The sequence below is a fragment of the Vulpes vulpes genome, chromosome 5 (assembly GCF_048418805.1).
Source record: "Vulpes vulpes isolate BD-2025 chromosome 5, VulVul3, whole genome shotgun sequence".
In the NCBI taxonomy this organism is placed as follows: Eukaryota; Metazoa; Chordata; class Mammalia; order Carnivora; family Canidae; genus Vulpes; species Vulpes vulpes.
In genome coordinates this window covers 83,151,729-83,168,128 of record NC_132784.1, presented here as the reverse complement: position 1 = coordinate 83,168,128, position 16,400 = coordinate 83,151,729, and the positions used below count along the sequence as shown (strand labels likewise).

General features: G+C 44.0%; 1 protein-coding gene and 1 long non-coding RNA gene across 4 annotated transcripts in view; one reads left to right on the top strand and one right to left on the bottom strand.

The window, feature by feature from the left end:
- CAT (catalase) overlaps positions 1-6,166 on the bottom strand; it is a 40,473-nt gene extending 34,307 nt beyond the window's left edge. The window contains exons 1-3 of one of the 3 annotated variants that reach the window (XM_072759102.1): positions 5,990-6,104; positions 4,398-4,500; positions 1,097-1,184 (exon numbers count right to left, since the gene is read on the bottom strand). Coding sequence is in view for 1 of the 3 variants with exons in the window: in XM_072759103.1 (XP_072615204.1) it covers positions 5,990-6,055 (66 nt within the window). In the remaining 2 variants the exon portion in view is untranslated. Of the gene's footprint in view, positions 1-1,096; positions 1,185-4,397; positions 4,501-5,989 lie in introns of all 3 variants that reach the window. The other 2 variants (XM_072759101.1, XM_072759103.1) reach the window with 2 other exon arrangements.
- A 2,283-nt stretch (positions 6,167-8,449) lies between these two features.
- Positions 8,450-16,139, top strand: LOC140599061 (uncharacterized). Its single transcript, XR_012001742.1, has 2 exons — positions 8,450-8,556; positions 12,304-16,139. It is a non-coding gene; the product is annotated as an uncharacterized lncRNA (long non-coding RNA).
- The last annotated feature ends 261 nt before the right edge of the window (positions 16,140-16,400 follow it).

Sequence of the window (16,400 nt, the reverse complement as noted above, 5' to 3'; positions counted from 1 at the left end):
AATATGAAGGACAGTAGATCCACAAATGTGAAAGATTCCTTGGCTCTTTTTATTAGAAACTACAGAAGTCACAGTACTCAGGAAGAAAGTAAAGAACAAAAACAAGAAGAAAGTAAACAAAAATAAAGATCTGCTTTTATATTTTGCAATCAGCCGATATTTTCTATCTGGAAAAAAATACGGAGTGGTCTAAATATTGGCTAAAACAAATGAAAGTTTAGAAATTTTGATTCCACTTCTCCTGTCTCTCTCATTGCCACACTATGACCCAGGTAGTCCCCAAGGGGGGGGGGGTGGGAAAGCATATGTTCATAAGGAGCTCTCAGTCACCCCTTCTCCATCCCAAATGTTGGCAGTGTGATAACAACGCAGGTATTATCAAATCATCCTAAAAGATACATAAATCCTCATGTGCTCTGTCTTATGACTCAGTGACGGGAATGGATGGACCAAGACCCAACCTCTCTCCCAGGTAATAAAGGAACTGTTAAAAAAAGGAGAAGCTTGAAGTGTTCAAATTCTCCAATTTTTAAGGGATCAGAGGCTACTAAGCCCAAGTATCCAAAAGGAAGAGCAATCTAAATGATGAGCAAGAATGTTCCTATTTAAGTTCCATCTAACGTGACTGGAAATAGCTGGAGAACCAATTCCTTCCCTTCAGTGTATTTCAAGAGAAAGAGAAAGATTTTTCAGAAGATCTAAGTCATACCTATGAACATATATGATTCGATAATCGCTTATTAAAATTTAAAAAGCTCCCAATTCACTTGCCAGCAACAAACTCTGACTACAAGGAGAGATTCTCAAAAAACTGCTTTTACATTGGTTGTCATCCTGGCTCCAAAGGATACACCTAGCTTGGCATTCTGCATCTGGTGCTTGAGGAAAGAGACAACAGGGTGCCCTCCTATAGTAGTTCCAGAAAGTTCTCACAGTCTAGCAATAGATGTAAAAACCAGGGGGCACCTGGATGGCTCAGTAGTTTAAGTGTCCAACTCTTAATTTACACTCAGGTCTTGAGTTCAAGCCCAGTGTTGGGCTCCACTCTGGGCATGGTGACTACTTTAAAAAACTAAAATTAAAAATAAAGGCGCACCTGGTGGCTCAGTCAGTTGAGCATTTGACTCTGGATCCCAACTTGGGTCTTGATTTCAGGGTTGTGAGTATGGGCCCTGCATTGGGCTCTAAGAAAAAAAGACAGAGAGACAAGGAAGGAAGGAAGGAAGGAAGGAAGGAAGGAAGGAAGGAAGGAAGGAAGGAAGGAAGGGAGGGAGGGAGGGAGGGAGGGAAGGAAGGAAGGAAGGAAGGAAGGAAGGAAGGAAGGAAGGAAGGAAGAAAGAAAGAAAGAAAGAAAGAAAGAAAGAAAGAAAGAAAGAAAGAAAGAAAGAAAGAAAAAGGGAAGAAAAAAACAGAATAAGAAGGAGGATGTTGATACAGAGGTGCCCACTTATATAGAGGCATTTGCCAAGTACAGGGAGATTTAAAAAAACAAAATACACACACCCGCACACACATCATCATCATCATTATCATAATTTTCTAACAGAAAGAATATTTTAGTACCAGAAAGTAAAAATGACATCTTTTTTTTTTTTAAGATTTTATTTATTTATTCATAGAGACAGAGAGAGAGAGAGAGGCAGAGACACAGGCAGAGGGAGAAGCAGGCTCCATGCAGGGAGCCCGACATGGGACTCGATCCTGGGTCTCCAGGATCACACTCTGGACTGAAGATGGTGCCAAACCGCTGGGCCACCTGGGCTGCCCAAAATGACACAATCTTTTTAAAGAAGATTTTATCTGTTTGCCCATCCCCACATTACAAGAAATGGCTATGGCTAAGCAGATTTTCCTATGGATCATATAGTTTGGACAGCATAGTAAGGTCAGCTACCTGGAAAGGAGAAGACTGCATTTCCCAACTGCCCTTACTGTTAGGTGTGGCCCAGTAACAGGCCATTGGAGCCAATGTAGTCAATGGAAGATGAGCAGAGGTGACCCACACCACTTCCAGCCTGGTCCCTAAACATCCCACACACCCTCCTCCACGTTCTTAACCTTCTATGGCTGGATGGTGATGCCCAGGGCAACCTTTAGAGGTAAGTGTTGTCAAAGGGGGAGCCTCTGTCTGCCTGGAGCCCTCAATAACTATGGGCAGCAGAGTACTCACCCAAACTTTGGCCCATCGTGTAAGAGAGAAATAAATTTCTAATATGTTTATCCTATTACATATTTTGGAATTATTACAGCACTTAGCTCACATATGATTTAAAATATGAGCCATTCAAATCAATAATAAAAAGACAATCTAATACTTTAAAGCACAAAAGATTTGAACAGATATGTCAAAGAACATATACCAATGTCAATAAGCATGTGAAAAGATGCTCAGTTCTCACTGGTCATTAGATCAATGCAAATTATCAGTGAGACCATCACTTCATACCCACAGGAATGGCTAAAATTAAATGACAACAGCAAGGTTGACAGAATGTGGAGCAATGGAACTCTCATATAATGTTGATGGAAGTGTAAAATGGTAAAAACAAACAAACAAAACTTTGGAAAAAGGTTTGGCAGTTTCTCATAAAATATTCACTTACACTATGACCCAGCAATTCTACTGCTAGATATTTCCTAAGAGAAATGAAAGCATATGTGCACGAAAATACTTGTGTAAGACTTGGCATTGCAGCTTTATTCAGAACAGCCAAACAATGCAAACAGCCCACATGTCCGGCAACGAGATATACACACGGTGCTGTATTCATTCAACGGACTGTGACGCAGCAATAAAAATAATAAACTGCTGATACAAACAACATCATGAAGGAATCTTAAAACTTTTTTTTTAAGATTTTTATTTATTTATTGATGAGAGACACAGAGAGAGAGAGGCAGAGACACAGACAGAGGGAGAAGCAGGCTCCACGCAGGGAGCCCAACGTGGGACTCGATCCCGGGACCCCAGGATCATGCCCTGAGCCGAAGGCAGGCGCTTTAACCACTGAGCCACCCAGGCATCCCTTTAAAACTTCTTTTAAGTCTTAAAACATTTTTGCTGTAACACAAAAAAAGTACGTAGGTCAATTGTTAAAAATATAGCAAAACAGTGGTGGAAACAGCATGAGGGAACTTTCCAGGGTGACACTAATTGTCTATATATCTTGATGAGGGAATAGGATTCACAGGTGTCAAAATATCATGGAATGGTACACATCATATTTGTGTATTTCACTGCCCTATTATCTTAAACACATAATCAAACACTGAACTGAAAAGCAGCTGTGAGAAAAGGGGAGGTTAATGGATATATGAAGGGATGGACATAGAATAACATGTAATAAGAAATACATAGCAGGGATCCCTGGGTGGCGCAGCGGTTTGGCGCCTGCCTTTGGCCCGGGGCGCGATCCTGGAGACCCGGGATCGAATCCCACATCGGGCTCCCGGTGCATGGAGCCTGCTTCTCCCTCTGCCTGTCTCTGCCTCTCTCTCTCTCTCTGTGTGACTATCATAAATAAATAAATAAAATCTTTAAAAAAAAAAAAGAAATACATAGCAAAACGTAGTGAATATATAAGTATTGAATGCATAATTCTTTCAACTTTTCTGAATGTTTGAAATTTCACTGGAAAATTATAAGGCCTATGAGACATATGCAAAATTCCTTTTGGAGGACTGGGCATGGGAGGGAGTGGTCACCTCAAAGAAATGAGCAGGTTTACTGAGAGCAGGTAAAAATGAAGAACAACAAGACATTAAAGTGACTGCCAATCAGGACCATGTACACAGTGCAAAGACCTGCCAGAGGCAGAGGAGTCGACAGTATTGCCACTATGAGTCCCCCAACTATAGATGTGTTTTGGTGAGCCAGATGTTTCACACATGGGCAACCATGGAGGGTAAATCACCACTAGCACTGTAATGATTTAACAACAGTTACTGATTCTCAAAATGAAGAGGCAAGCTAGTCTCAGAACAAAGTGCTGGGGAGGGGGGTGGTCGTTTAAAAATGAATTAATTGTGGTTTATGCAAAACTCACTACAGTGTGCGTATTGTTCTCAGTTCACAGGGTATCATGAGAACTTCAATGTGAATCAGGATTTGGCAACTACTGGATATGGGTAGAATCCTGGCCCCCAACCAGTAAGTTCTCATCTTGACTCTGCCACTCACAAGTTGCCTGTCCTTGATTAAAAAGACTCTCGCTCTGGTTCACTTTAGGAATTCATGAAAAACTGAACTAACCCTCCTGGCCTATAATAAAGGACACAACGAGAAGAGAGATGCGCCAGGGCCATAGCGTGGTGGCATGACAGCCTTCTCAAGAGCAGGGAACTATTAAGTAACCCACGGACACTTAGCATTAATACTCCAGTTCATGAATACTAACCCAGTTTTGAGAAAGATCATTAAGACGAGGAAAAGCGTGGCTCTCGTCCTCTCTCTGCCACTAAGCAGCTGCCATGGGAACAGGCCAAGTCCCTCTAGACTCTCTGGGCCAAGATGACAAAAGAAGACTCAGATCAGAAGCACTCTCAACTAATCCAACCTGCTCAAGGATGCTCTTTAAGGCTCTGCATCCCAGGATTACAGGGCAAGAACGCCTCACCCACCACTACCACCACGACCGAGCTGAGCTGCTTTCTCACCTTTAAAGTTCTTGTTCAGCTGTCATGTGCTTTGGGCAGCTTTCCAGCCAAGTCCCGTCACTCCCTTTACACCTTACAGATAACCTACATTAGAGCCCTCACCCTGCTGCAGGGTGATCACCTGTTTATTCGTGTTGTCTCCCTGCCTAGCCTTTGCGCTTCTCAACGCCGAAGTTCCTGGCAGGTGTACACCTCGTACCCAGCACAGCTACCAGCACCACCAGCACGTGCAGGCGCTCAGCGCCAACGTGTGAATAAACGCAGGAGCCCATCCCCTACCGTCCCCTACCGTCCCCTACCGCGACTCCTAGCTCTCCAATGTCAGGCAGGGGGGGGTTTAAATGCAAATGGCATCACCGATGTGAAACTTCTTTATTTCTGCGATCCGGCCTCGCGACTGGTGCAGGGAGACCCCGAGATGACACAGCATTGGCACCCCGCAAAAATGGAAGCTTGTAGTTAATGCTTGAGCAAGGCCCAGGCTAGAGCCCCGTTGCCACTTCCCCGCACCCCCCCCCCCACACACACACAACTTCCTTTCTTGCAGCTGCAGCTCTCTGCCTCTTTCCGCAGGAGCCTTCCTGGCTCCCTCGAGCTGCGACCTCTGTCCCAGCTGGCAAAACTGCAGAATTCGGAGCCAACCACCCACGCCCGCGGCGGCCGAAAGTAAACCTGCAGGAGGGCGCTCCGGCCGGGACAGCACCCCCTGCCCCCCGCCCGGGACACAGAGGCAGCGCCCACCCCCGGGGCAGAGGCAGCTCCCACCCGGCCCGGGATCTGCAGGACAGACTCCCCCCCCACCCCGGGCACAGAGGCAGCTCCCACCCGGCCCGGGATCTGCAGGACAGACTCCCCCCCACCCCGGGCACAGAGGCAGCTCCCACCCCGGGCTGCGATCTGCAGGACAGACTCCCCCCCACCCCGGGCACAGAGGCAGCTCCCACCCGGCCCGGGATCTGCAGGACAGACTCCCCCCCTACCCCGGGGCAGAGGCAGCTCCCACCCGGCCCGGGATCTGCAGGACAGACTCCCCCCCTACCCCGGGCACAGAGGCAGCTCCCACCCCCGGCTGCGATCTGCAGGACAGACTACCCCCCGCCCCCCCGGGCACAGAGGCAGCTCCCACCCGGCCCGGGATCTGCAGGACAGACTCCCCCCGCCCCCGCCCCGGGCACAGAGGCAGCGCCCACCCGGCCCCGGATCCGCTGTACGGCCCCTCCCCGCCCTCCCCGCCCCCACCCGCACCCCAACCCCCCGGGGCGCCGCGGCGCAGGCGATGCCCGGGCCGTTACTCGCCGACGCCCAGCGCCCTGCGCCAAGCTTCGGGCTCTACCTGCGCGGCGCGCTGCTCCTTCCAGAGCTTCATCTGGTCGCTGGCTGGGTCCCGGCTGTCCGCCATGGTGCCCGCCCCGCCGGCCCCGCGTCTCCACCGCCGCGGACCAGCCCGTCTTCCGCCGCGCGGCTCAAGTAGGCGACCTCGGCCTGCGCCGGTCAGCCCCGCCCCTCGTCCCGCCCCCCGCGGAAGGCCGCCTCCTGATTGGCCGCCCGGGCGCCAGGCAGGATGGGATTGGAGGAGAGGGCCGAGGCGCGGCGGCCCCGTGGGAGGCCGAACCCGGACCGGGAGAGGCGGGAGGGCTGCGGGGAAGGAGGTGTGTCGGGGGAGGGGGAGCCCCGCCCCTCTGTCCCCCACACCCCGCGATTTCTGAGCTCAGGTCTGGGCCCCGCCTTCCGGGCCCTGACTCCCTCCCGCCTCCGGTGCATCCTTCTGGAACCCGCCCTGACGCGAAGGTCGGGGTTGGGGGGGCGGGGGAGGGGCTGCCGGTTTTGCAGAAGGAAAGCTAAGGTGCTGCTGGGTGGGGCTTTGCACCCTAAACGCGATCTCCGCTCTCAATAAGTCAGAAATCCTGGCTTGAATTCCTCGGTGCAAAATGGATTTTTGACATACCCTAATGTTAGTGTCCTTTGCAGCTGAGGGATTGATGGGAAGTTGCAATAAATGCAAACAGCTAAATTTTTAACGCGTTAGCTTATTCTCAAATGTCATGTTAGTTTAATCGGATCGTAGACTACATACACAGGAAAACTGCCTTTTAAAAAAAAAAATGAGGATGGACAGCCCGGGTGGCCCAGCGGTTTAGCTCCGCCTGCAGCCCAGGGCGTGATCCTGGAGACCCGGGTTCAAGTCCCACGTCGGGCTCCCTCCATGGAGCCTGCTTCTCCCTCTGCCTGTGTCTCTGCCTCTCTCTCTCTCTCTCTATGTGGGTCTCTCACGAATAAATAAATAAACCTTTAAAAAACAAATAAATAATAAAAAAATAAAAATAAAACGAGGCAGTGAAACATTGACAGGTTCTTAATGATCTTAAGAGTCTCAAACCCATAGTGAAGGACGTTCAGTCTTTTAGTTTCCCTTTTGGTTAGCAGCTCCCCTTTTCAGAGTGTCTGCCTTGTGCTAGATGCTGCTAGATGTTTGCCAGACAATAGCATTTAATCTTTACAATGCGTGGTGGAAGGTTGGTTGTCCCCCCACTTTATTTTTTTTATTTTATTTAAATTAAATTTGCCGATAGTATAACACTCAAGTGTTCATCTCATCATGTGCCCTCCTTGATGCCCGTCACTCGGTTACCCCATCCCCAACCTACTTCCCCTTCTGCAATCCTTTGTTTGAATCCCCCATTTTAAATATGAAGAATCCGAGGGTGAAGAGAGGTGGAGGAACTTGCCTTAAGCTTAAAAACTAGCAAAATGTCAGAGCCTAGATCCTTGGCCTTCTGATTTCAAACCCTGGGCCCTGTGCCACTGTGCCATCCTACCTCTCTCAGAATAAGAATTTTGAAAAATTCTAAAACTTTTGGAACTCTGTTTTTCAAGAGTCATGTTGGAAAATTAAATGTTTAGTAAGTCATGGACTGGTTTGTCATAATCAAATGGACGGAATGATTTTCCTCCTTGAGGTGCTAGGATTTCCCTTTAAACACCTTACTTAATACATATAAACATAGCATGATCTTCAAAATAAGAGTGCTCAACTTTTAAATTTTACTTTTTCCAATAAAGCTACAAATAATGGGCAGACATATGACAATGAAAAAATTTCAGGTGTTCTTAATTTTACAAAAGTGTGCTATCAGGACTCAAAGTCATAAAAGTTTATCTTTTGCAGTTCATTGAGAAAGCAGCCCCAAAATTGATCTTCTGTGCCCTGTATTTTTGCTTCATTTCACTTAACACAGTTGTGAAGATGCTATTAGCTGTGTGATTTGCGTGATGTTTTTTGCTACCCACTCCATCCATACTGCCACTAGAGTGTAACTCTCTGAGGGCAAGGGCCATATTTGATTTGCTCTGTGTTGGATCTGGTGCACCTAGAATTTATTGAGTATTTACTCTGTGCCAAGGAGTATTCTAAGATTTTTGTGTGCAAAAAAAAAAAAAAGAAGTTTATTGCATGTAGTTTCTTAGTTAACCCTCCCAATAACCCTATGAGTTAATATTAGTACAGGTACTAATATTATCCTCATTTTATAGATTAGGAAACTGAGGCATAGAGAGGTTAAATAAGTAACTTGTCTAAGATTACACCATTATTAAGGCATAGAGCCAGGATTCTAGCCCTGACCATCTCCCGAGCTCATGGCCTGTTGAATAAATAAATGTTGAAAAAATCAAACTAATCATTTTTTTCATTGACTAAGGTAAATTTCAACAAAGTAAATAAAAAGAGACCTGGTGTCATGTGTTAACCTTTGTTCTTTACATGAACATTGTCCTGTTTATTTCTTTTTTTTTCTATGTTTCCTTCAGTGTTGGTTTGGATTCCTAAGGAATTTCCAGTGAAAGAGAAATGGAGAAACAAGACACTTTCAGATCACGTCATATCGTGTACATTAAAATAAGGTATGTGCTTACAAGTAATGACAATGAATTTATATTGACTATGTATGTAATATTATATTCATTGACTTCATAACTATAATTTTATTATAGTTTAAGTGAAAACACTTCTAAAAATCAGCCCTAGTTAAAAAACACATTAAATCTATCTGATACGGGGATCCCTGGGTGGCTCAGCGGTTTAGCACCTGCCTTCGTTCAGCCCAGGGAGTCCCGGGATCGAGTCCCCCATCGGGCTTCCTGCATGGAGCCTGCTTCTCCCTCTGCCTGTGTCTCTGCCTCTCTCTGTCTCTCATGAATGAATGAATAAATAAATAAATAAATCTATCTATCTATCTATCTATCTGATTCCTAAAGGTAACTCCAGGTGATTGCTTCAGTAAACAAATTTGGTCCCAGATTTTTATATTTTATTGATATAAACACATGAGTATTTTCATTGGTATTGAATAAAATTGTTATTTAGAAAATGCTATTCTCTGATTATTCAGAACCCAATGAAGTAAAATGTACTGGCACAAAACATAGTGTCATGAATCCTGATGTCACCAAACCCACAACCAACCGTACAAAGTAGGCCATACAATTAATGCTGAGGAGAAAAGTCTGGGCACTCGACAAGGAACCTTTATTGACCAAATTTTCTTTCATCACTATTTGAAAGAAAAGAATGGAGAGGATGAATTCTGTTTTGTTGGATGACATGTATACAGAGCAGCATGAGCAGTAATGAGAAACCGAGATAATTATTTCTTTCTTTAAAAAAAAAAAAGATTTTATTTATCTATTCATGAGAGACACAGAGAGAGAGAATGAGAGGCAGAGACACAGGCAGAGGGAGAAGCAGGCTCCAGGCAGAGGGAGAAGCAGGCTCCATGCAGGGCTCGATCCCAGGTCTCCAGGATCATGCCCTGGGCCGAAGGCAGGCACTAAGCCACTGAGCCACCCAGGGATCCCCAGTTATTTCTGTTCTGATTCCACCCACCCTCTGAGGAGCTGAGAATGTTCCACATATTTTTTTTTCATTCTTTTCACAGTGGCCTTTTGGAGTCACTTGGGGATTGAGAGAGGGGTAGAAAAAAGGAACAGGGTATAAAAGAAAAGAGGTGTGTTGCAATCCAGAATGCCCTGAGAGGGAAGGACGGTGAACACTACCACAGCTGTATGTTTCCAGCCCGCTGTGGGCTAGGCCTGCAAGACAGGAGAGGGAAGCAGAATTTGCAAAAAGTGCCAGTGGTTTTATATGTGGTAGTGTCATGTACCCTCTACTCTTCCTATTTTGTTTTGCCACACCTTACGCCTGCTTTAATAAGAACAATTACTTAGAAGGAGGTGGCCCACATGTCCTTTGGCATCTGGTAATGGCCATAGTTGGAACTGTCCTAAGGGAAAAAAAAAAATCCATATGCTTTTTCTCCTCCAGGCCACATGTTCCATGTATTGATCTGGGTGTTTGTGAAAAAGGAAACACAGAAGTGAGGATTTGGAATTTGTTATTACCCTAACTTCTTTTTTCTGATTTTAAAAGTAACGAATGCCTACTAATGGGGGCTTGGAAATACTAAAAATACGTAAAATAAACAATTATCCATGGGTGGTAATAAATAGATATCTTTCTTACTAATATTTTCTCTTATATATGTAATGTGTGTGTTTGTGTGTGTGAGAGAGAGACACTAGTAATGGGTCACAGAATATATAATTTTGTGTGCTGCTTCTTTTTTTCAACTGTTAAATCTGTTTAGTAGAGACAGTTTTGCTCATACAGAACCACAGTTTACAACAGTCTGACACAGCATCAGAGACAGGGAGGCACTGCAAGCACTCAGAGCCCTTCCCCACACGCAGAGAAGACCCTGGGTGCTCCTCCACCACCTTGCCCCTGAGAGAGATGAGACTTGAAGTGTAACTGCCACCCCCTCTCCGCAAAAGACCGTGGCAAAGAGGACCTCTCCTTCCTAATGCTAGGGGAGGGCCCTCCCCTCACTGGCCTGGACACAGGAAGCTGAGTTGTCTGGGGAGAGGGTGGAGTGGCTAACGGGCAAGGAGCAGAGTCAAGACATCTTTGGTGTGAAGACCCCCACCAACCCACCCACTAGGCCACAGTGGAAATTTGCAGGACCAAAAAATGGCACTGCCTTTGCCCACAAGCTGCTTTTTTTTTAAACTTTCAAAAAATTTCATTTCACCTGAATTTCACGTGATACAAAAGTATTACCTGCTTAAACCTGTCACCCAAACAAAAGGCTCTTTCCATTCTTCAGGCCAACTTTCCTCAGAGGCAAATAAATAAGAAAAAAAAATCATATTCTGTAGATCATGTATGGAAAATGTTCCCTTACAAGGACAAAAATATTTAGACATGTGATATTTAGTATAGCTTAGCATTGCAGTTTATGTTGAGAAATCTAGTTAATTGTTGGGAGGTACATCACACATACAAAAGAACTCAGTAGACAGCAGATCATTTAACCCTAGATTAAGGACAAAACATCTGACAGTTTTTTAATATATATATATTTTAAAAGATGCTCCATTGGTGAATTCAAGTTTGGTTGGTCCTTTTTTAGGCTTTTTGCCCAACTTTTGAGTGCTTCCATTTTTTTCATTTTGTAGAGCTTTGTCTCTCTCATTTTCTCCACTCAGATTCTTGTTTCTTAGCAGTACACTTAGCTTTTACTTGTTCACGTTTTCCTTGTGCTTTTTCACCCGATGATTTATTTTTGTTTGGAATAGTAATGAAGTTTACACTTCTGCTACACTGCGCTGGCTGAGGCTGGTCTACTCTGCAGTGTGCTTCAGATGAAGCCTGGTCAGTGCTACCTTGTTCTTCTGGCAATGGCTGAACAACTTCTTCTTCCGACAAAAGCTAGTTAACTTTTCAAAATTGCTTCCTGAGCCTTTGCTCTTCAGCAAATTATCAGGTCATCCATCTGTGAATAGGGATTCCTATGAGGTTTGAACCTTCTTTTCCTTCCATAGCAACCTCTTGTAATTTTGCTGAATCTTCCGCTTTCTTGAAATGCAAAGCATGCCCATCAAGAACAAAATGGTTAGGTCTCCCCAAAATTGTTACCATCACTGGTACATCTTTTGTTTAAATGTCTTATTCCTGAATCTGATCAGAAACTCCTTTGCCATGCAACCCAAAACTCCCTGTCTGCCACCTTGCTGCCAGCCTCTCTGGCACCATGGCACGACAACCCTGTCCTATGTCCTGCTTTTTTTACTTAATCTTATGAGATGAAATTCTCCCTGAGTTATTAAAAATTCTTTGAAAGTGTAATTTTTTTTCTCATGGTTGCACAATGTGCAATGAAAGAACTAATCCCTTATTTACACATTCCCTTCCTGGAAACGTTTAATTTTTTTTCCAGTATAAAAAACAGTATAGTGAACATCCTTCTTCGGTATTTGTATTTACTTCCTTAGGTCCTATTTCTAGAAATAATTTTTAGATCAAATCATATGAACATTTGAAGTCCCTTGTGACATATTGTCAATCATTTTCTGCAAAACTTGAGCCAATTGACACTCATCAATGCTTGAGAGTGAGGACTGGAAATAAAATTTTAAAGATAGGTAAGGAGTTGGATTCTAGATGCCTACAAATTGCATATCTTATTAGATTGTTCAGAAAGAACAACACTTCTCATGTTATTTTCAACTATTACCCCACCCATGGGATTCATTCCATCCATCCAGTAGATGTCTATACTGTCCTCTGTGGTCTGTGTACTTGTCTTTCAGAACAGAGCACCAATGGAGATGGGTATAGACCAAAAAACAAAACAACAGCAACAAAAAAAACCCACCAGGAAATGACACGGTGTGAAGAACGTTCTGAGAAAGGAAGTACAGCTGCCACAGTGGTACCAAAGAAAGTCACCTAACCTGAACTTGAAAGGCCATGGGAGGCTTCCTTCAGGAAACAATGGCCAAATGAATCTTGAAGGATGAACAAGTGTTAGGAATAGTGCCAAGAACAGGCATTATGTTAGCCCCACTGTGGCCACAGAAATCTGAAGAGATTTCTTCCATTCTTTCATGAAAGTCTGACTTCATCAGTGATGGTATTGTGATACCTTGAGTAGGACAAGAAGAGCAAGCAAACATTTGCGGCTGGAGTTCAGCCTTTATCAAGTTTGCCCCTGTATCTGACTCAGACTGGCTTTGGCTCCTGCTGTTCACCTACTTTGCCTCCTCATCTGGGATCTTGCAAGGCCTCTACAAGTTTGTCTTGTTATCTACTTGGATTGCCCTGCCTGGCTTGAGTTGTTTTCCAAGGCTGCTGTCTTTGAGGTATTTTGATGGTCTTCTTTGAGTATGCTGTTAAGTGTTGCATTTGTGATTGACTCTGGGCTTAATAAACCTGTATGCAGAAACCAGACTTAGATCCTTAAACTCTGACAATTCGAAAAAATGACAAAAACCCATAAATAAATTAATACATTCAATATGGATTGAGACCACACAATTATGTACCTGTGAAGAAACAAATCGCTATAAATTATACATGCTGAGTAGAAGTATTGGTTGTTGTAGCTGAGGATGTAGACCAGGAGGACTGGCACAGGTATCTCTTTCCCCCTTTCTTTCCCATAAACCCAGATCATAGACCAGCAGGGCTTCAAGGGGCAAAACAACATGATGCCCAGTTAAAAGTCTCAGCTCCAGCATAAGAGCACTTGGGTTTGAATCCCACTATGGCTTCTTATGAACTTTGTGACCTCTGGCAAGTTACTTAATCTTTCTAAGCTTCCATTTCTCTTTTGTAAGATGGAGATATTAATATCTTCCACATTATCCATAACCTAAGCTGCTATAATGAAAAGAACCCCCCCCCCAAATACCATGACTTAAACAATATAAAAATTTATTTCTTTCACACAAAACATCTAAGAGCTAGGTGGCTTGGCTGTTCAGTTCAGCCAGCCTCAATATGCGGCTTTCATCTCTGAGTCCAAGATGGCTGTTCCCCCTCCCTTGCCCTAACTGCATGCCAACCAATGACAAGGGGACAAAGGAGCAAAGGGAGCATACATGTGTTCCTTTTGAAGGCACAACCTGGAAATGGCACACTTGATTTCTGCTCACATTCCTTTGGCCGGAACTTGGTCACATGGCCATGCCCCCAGCTGTATAGGAGGCTGGGGAATATGGTCACTAGCTGTGCAACCATGTGCTTGGCAATACCCAGGCATTCTATAATAAAAGGAGAAAGGGAAAATGGATATTGATGGTCAACTGGCAGCATCTGCCACACTGATGTTGTTGGGTTGTTGGGAGAATCAAGAGAGGTGGAGCACACAGTAGGACTTAGTGACTAGCATTTCCTGGTATTGCTCTTGAGCCACACACAGCTCTTTCATGAACTGCTACAGCTGTTGAGAAAACACAGCAAACTTGGCATAGGGTATTATATTACAACTACCCATATAGAATGTGCTGGAGTAAAGAGACTGCCTCTGGCTACTGCAAGTTTAGCTCCGAGTCCTCATTATGGTGAATAAGGACCAGCCACTGCCCTAAACCAGACCTTCCTGTTCCACACAACAGTCACTTCAAACCTATTTTAATATTTATTTAATCAGCATTTATACCATTCCCACTATGGCTCAGGCTCTACTCTAAAAGCATTTCCCAATATTAACCTATCTAACCTTACCACAACCCCATGAAGTATGAACTCTTATTATCTTCATTCTACATATGAAGATGCTGAGACACAGAAAGATAAACTAACCTCCCAAAGTCACATAGCTTGTTAGTGGTGAGGCCAAGATTGAAACCAGGCCCCGGAAGTCACATCTCAACTTCGACACTGTCCTGTCTGCCACAAAGCAAGCAGGAATACAGGAAGCTCTGGAGTAAGTGTCCCACGTTCTTAGAACACAACTGAATCATCATACCACCTCCTGCCCTCTTGCAGACCTTGCTTTCTGAGAAGCACACTGATGTAAACCAATTGTGAACCCCACATAATTGAGAAAGACCACAAGAGAATGACATTCCAGAGTGTCTTTGAAAGAAAGAATGGGAAGTAGTTGTGATCAAGAGCATTACAGGCCTGGGGAACCATATGGGATTGAGGGGTAGCCAAAGGAGGTGAAAAGAGCACCAGAGAAGATGGGGCTTGTAGGAACAGTGAGAATGAAAGGGGAGAAGGAAGACCCTTAGGCATCTCCCCATCCCAACAGCAAACAGCAGCTGGAACCTCAAACTTTGAAGATAGTAGAATGGACATTCACTAAGAAAACATATTCATTAAAAGACTCCCTTTCCACCAGGCAAGAGGATCCATTGACCTGTATTATCGCTTACATGAAACTCTCACTCTAGACTATGCGGACGTAAGCAGATTCATTTCTGAGACATTGTGACATTAAGCAAAATTCTTCCTATGGTCTCAAGTGTCAAAAACATTGCTCATGCAATCTGAAAACAAATTTACTTTCTGAGAATTAGAAATAGACTTTCTTAGTCTATTTACTTTATTAGAATACAATATCTTAAAATACAACATATAATATATGCATTGTACGTTATTGTCTAGCTTACTTTGTGCCAGCTCTTATTCAAATTTTACCCCATTTATCCCCCTTAGCCCTCCATCTTTGTCCCTTGCCTTATCTTTTATTATTCCACTTAGCAGCAACTAGGTTAATTCTCTGAAACCTTGTACCAGGATTACATCTTTCCCAGTTTCAACTCACCCAATATTCTAAATTCCAGTGAACAGTAGTCACTGTTAACTTGCCTCCTCCCCAGCCTCTGACATTTCAACTACTTGATGGATAAATTATAGATAATTCACTAATAAAATTTTCAGAGGTACAGTTCTTTCACTGCATGTAAAGAAGTCACATCGCTCAGCCACTAGGCCAGAAGGTTCCCTTCTCAGGAAGGCCTTCCTCATCATCTCTCTTAGTGTTACAGCCTCCTGCAGTGTTCCCAATCATAACTTCCTGCTTTATATCTTCCCCACGGCACTTCTTACCTCCTAACATACTATATAACAACCCAAATTGTTCAATATGTATTTCTCCACCCTAGAATATAGAGGCTTCAGGAGGAAGATGTGGTTTTGTTTTTGTTCTTTCTGCTTATCCTCAGCACCTGGACGTATTCTACCACTCAATAGGTGTTTGACCAACATGGACTAAATGAATGAACAAATAAATGAATTAATGGGTGAACTAATAATAGTAGGACATACCATGTGACAAACAAAATCCCTTAAGGGATTTGATAAGATGTCTTATTGAAATACATTATGCCCTCTCATTTCATTTTTAAATATATTTTCCTTTAGGACATGAAAGCTTTCTCATATTTGAGTGCTCTTTTAAAACAGTAATGTAGGGCAGCCCAGGTGGCTCAGCAGTTTAGCACTGCCTCCAGCCCAGGGTGCCATCCTGGAGACCCGGGATCGAGTCCCACGTGAGGCTCCCTGCATGGAGCCTGCTTCTCCCTCTGCCTGTGTCTCTGCCTCTCTCTCTCTCTCTCTCTCTCTCTCTGTCTCTCATGAATAAATAAAATCTTTAAAAAAAAATAAAATAAAAAATAAAAAAGTAATGTATTCCAACCATCATGAGCCTTCTAATATGCTGTACCAAAAAGAACACATCACTTCTGTGGCATTTCTATCAAACATGCATAACCTGAATCTCATCATGAGGAAACATCAGACGAACTCAAACTGAAGGACGTTCTACAAAATCAGTGGCCAGCACTTTTTTTTAAGTATCAGGAAAATGAAAAAAACGAAAGAACTGTCCCAATTCTAAAAAGACTATAGAGGGGCACCTGGGTGGTTCAGTTGGTTAAGCGTCTGCCTTCGACTC